The sequence below is a fragment of the Penaeus chinensis genome, chromosome 34 (assembly GCF_019202785.1).
Source record: "Penaeus chinensis breed Huanghai No. 1 chromosome 34, ASM1920278v2, whole genome shotgun sequence".
Taxonomy (NCBI): Eukaryota; Metazoa; Arthropoda; class Malacostraca; order Decapoda; family Penaeidae; genus Penaeus; species Penaeus chinensis.
This window is the reverse complement of record NC_061852.1, coordinates 24,299,820-24,302,319: the sequence shown is the minus strand read 5'-3', so window position 1 is coordinate 24,302,319 and position 2,500 is coordinate 24,299,820. Positions and strand designations below refer to the sequence as shown.

At 36.2% G+C, this 2,500-nt stretch overlaps 1 protein-coding gene across 1 annotated transcript in view; it reads right to left on the bottom strand.

Annotated features, from left to right (window-relative positions):
- LOC125043826 (putative inorganic phosphate cotransporter) overlaps positions 1–2,500 on the bottom strand; it is a 26,631-nt gene that overhangs the window by 6,521 nt on the left and 17,610 nt on the right. The window contains exons 4-7 of the mRNA XM_047640150.1: positions 1,755–1,842; positions 1,068–1,285; positions 405–554; positions 122–254 (exon numbers count right to left, since the gene is read on the bottom strand). Coding sequence (XP_047496106.1) covers positions 122–254; positions 405–554; positions 1,068–1,285; positions 1,755–1,842 — 589 coding nt within the window. The remainder of the gene's footprint in view (positions 1–121; positions 255–404; positions 555–1,067; positions 1,286–1,754; positions 1,843–2,500) is intronic.

Below are 2,500 nucleotides of genomic sequence, written 5' to 3'. Positions count from 1 at the left end.
TACGGATTTACAAGTGATAGTGATAGTGATACTAATGGTAACGATAAAGAATATGAATAAAGACAGCAACAACAATCAGAACTTGAATGACAAGGTTAATGAATCCCCTAATCAGACTTACCTATGGTGTTGGCAGTCTTCCTGACAACAACAGTACGGACGTTCCTTCTTCTCATTAGCCAATCACCAGCCACGCCTGCGACCAGAGACCACGCCCACATGCCCACATATGGCAGGCCTGACAGCATCGCGTTCTATGGGAATATGAAAAGCAGTTAATTACAGTTCTAAAGTTTCGGCATTAACACTAATCTTCTCAACGGTAATTAGTATAGTTATACATGATTGCCCACACAACACATAAATGCGTGATTCACTACGACAAACGATAATACTTGACTCACCGTCTTAATGTCTTTGTGCATGATGGTCTTCATGTACTGTGGCACGATAGTCAGCAAAGTGTAGAATCCCCAATTATTTCCCACGGCGGAGATGATCACGGACCACACCGGAAGTGACGTCACCATCTGCTTTATTGGGGTGGGCGGAGTCTGCAAGACAATGGGAGCTGTTATTATATGTTTTATCTTGATTTCTGATCATTGTTATTGTTGTTATCGCTACTGTAAACATGCTTTGTGGCAGGAATTCCTTAGACGCTGATGTATTATTACGCGATTGTTATGTAAATGTTAAGAACCTACTGCTAGTATTCAGAGAGAGCGAGAGAGAGAGAGAATGAGAGAGAGAGAGAATGAGAGAGAGAGAGAGAGAGAGAGAGAGAGAGAGAGAGAGAGAGAGAGAGAGAGAGAGAGAGAGAGAGAGAGAGAGAATAGTGAAAAAGAGAGAGAAAGAGCGAGAGGAAGAGAGACAGAGAGAATGAGAGAGAGAGAGAGAGAGAGAGAGAGAGAGAGAGAGAGAGAGAGAGAGAGAGAGAGAGAGAGAGAGAGAGAGAGAGAGAGAGAGAGAGAGAAGAGAAAAGAGAAAAGAGAAAGAAAGAAAGAAAGAAAGGAGAAGGAGACTGAAACCCCAAGAGAGAAGCAGAGAGACACGACCGCACCCACCTTCTTATCCTTGCTGATGCCGATGGAGGAGGTGATGTACTGCTTCTCGTCGTCGGAGATCCAGTGGAAGTCCTTCGGCGAGTCGGTAACGACGTAGTACCAGCCGATGCACCACAGAAGGGCGAGAGTTCCCTGCAGGTAGAACACCGCTTCCCAGCCCATCGTCTCGATAATGAAGGCAGACACGGGGAAGGCCACGATAGTTCCCGCTGGTGCTCCTGCATGAAGAGGAAAGAGGAGGAGAAAGAAGAGAAGTGATTAATAAAAACGTAAAGAAATAGAGTGACGGTGAAGGGAGAAACGATAAAGATATTTTTGTTTCAAGACCAGTGTCATACTCAGTAACACAGATTTCAATTTCAAAAATAAATAGATTTATTTAAGGGGAATACCAGTACTGGCTGCAATGTATCACCTTTAAATCTTATTGGTAATGACATTGATTATGAAAAGGCACAAGAGAAACAAATATATTCACATTCAGTAATGTATAAATTTGAAAAAATAATGTATATTAGATTTTCCATGATACAAATTAAGGGCAATTTCCTCTTCTTCAGAACTACTAAGAACATAGTGCTATATCTAAAAGAAAAAAAACTCGCACACACACACACACATATACCATATAAATCTGATAAGCTGATTGATCGCAATTGGTTTCCGCCAAAACGTAAAACGGCTTACCTGCATACACAAAAGAAGAAATGGTCGACCTCTCCATGGGGGGCGCCCAGCCCGCTAGGAGCGCCTGGGTAGCGGGGGTCGTCACGCCCTGCGAGGGAGGGGACAGAAAGGGGGTGAGGACATTCAGTCAAGATGCTTATGATGATGTAGAATGACAGTTCAGAAAAAATCCAATCAAAATGGAATATGATTATAATTATGAAGAGATATCATTATCGTTATTATTATTATCATTGTTATAATTATTATTTTATTATCATTATCATAATTATTATTATTATTATTATTATTATTATTATTATTATTATTATTATTATTATCATTATCTTTATTACTATTATCATTATTGATATCATTACCACGGTCATAATCATTAGTATTGTTATTATTAGTTATTATTATTATTATTATTATTATTATTATTATTATTATTATTATTATTATCATTATCATTATCATTATTATCATTATTATTTCTATTATTATTATTATTATTATTATTATTATTATTATTATTATTATTAAGGATCATTATCATCATTATCACCATCATCATAATCGTTATTATCATGACCATTATTGTTCTTCTTATTATTATTATTATTACTATTCTCATCATTATTATCATTATTATCAGTAATAATAATAATAATAATAATAATAATAATAATGATAATGTTAATGATAATAATAATGATAATAATAATAACAATAATCGTAATAATGATAATGATAATAAGAATAAT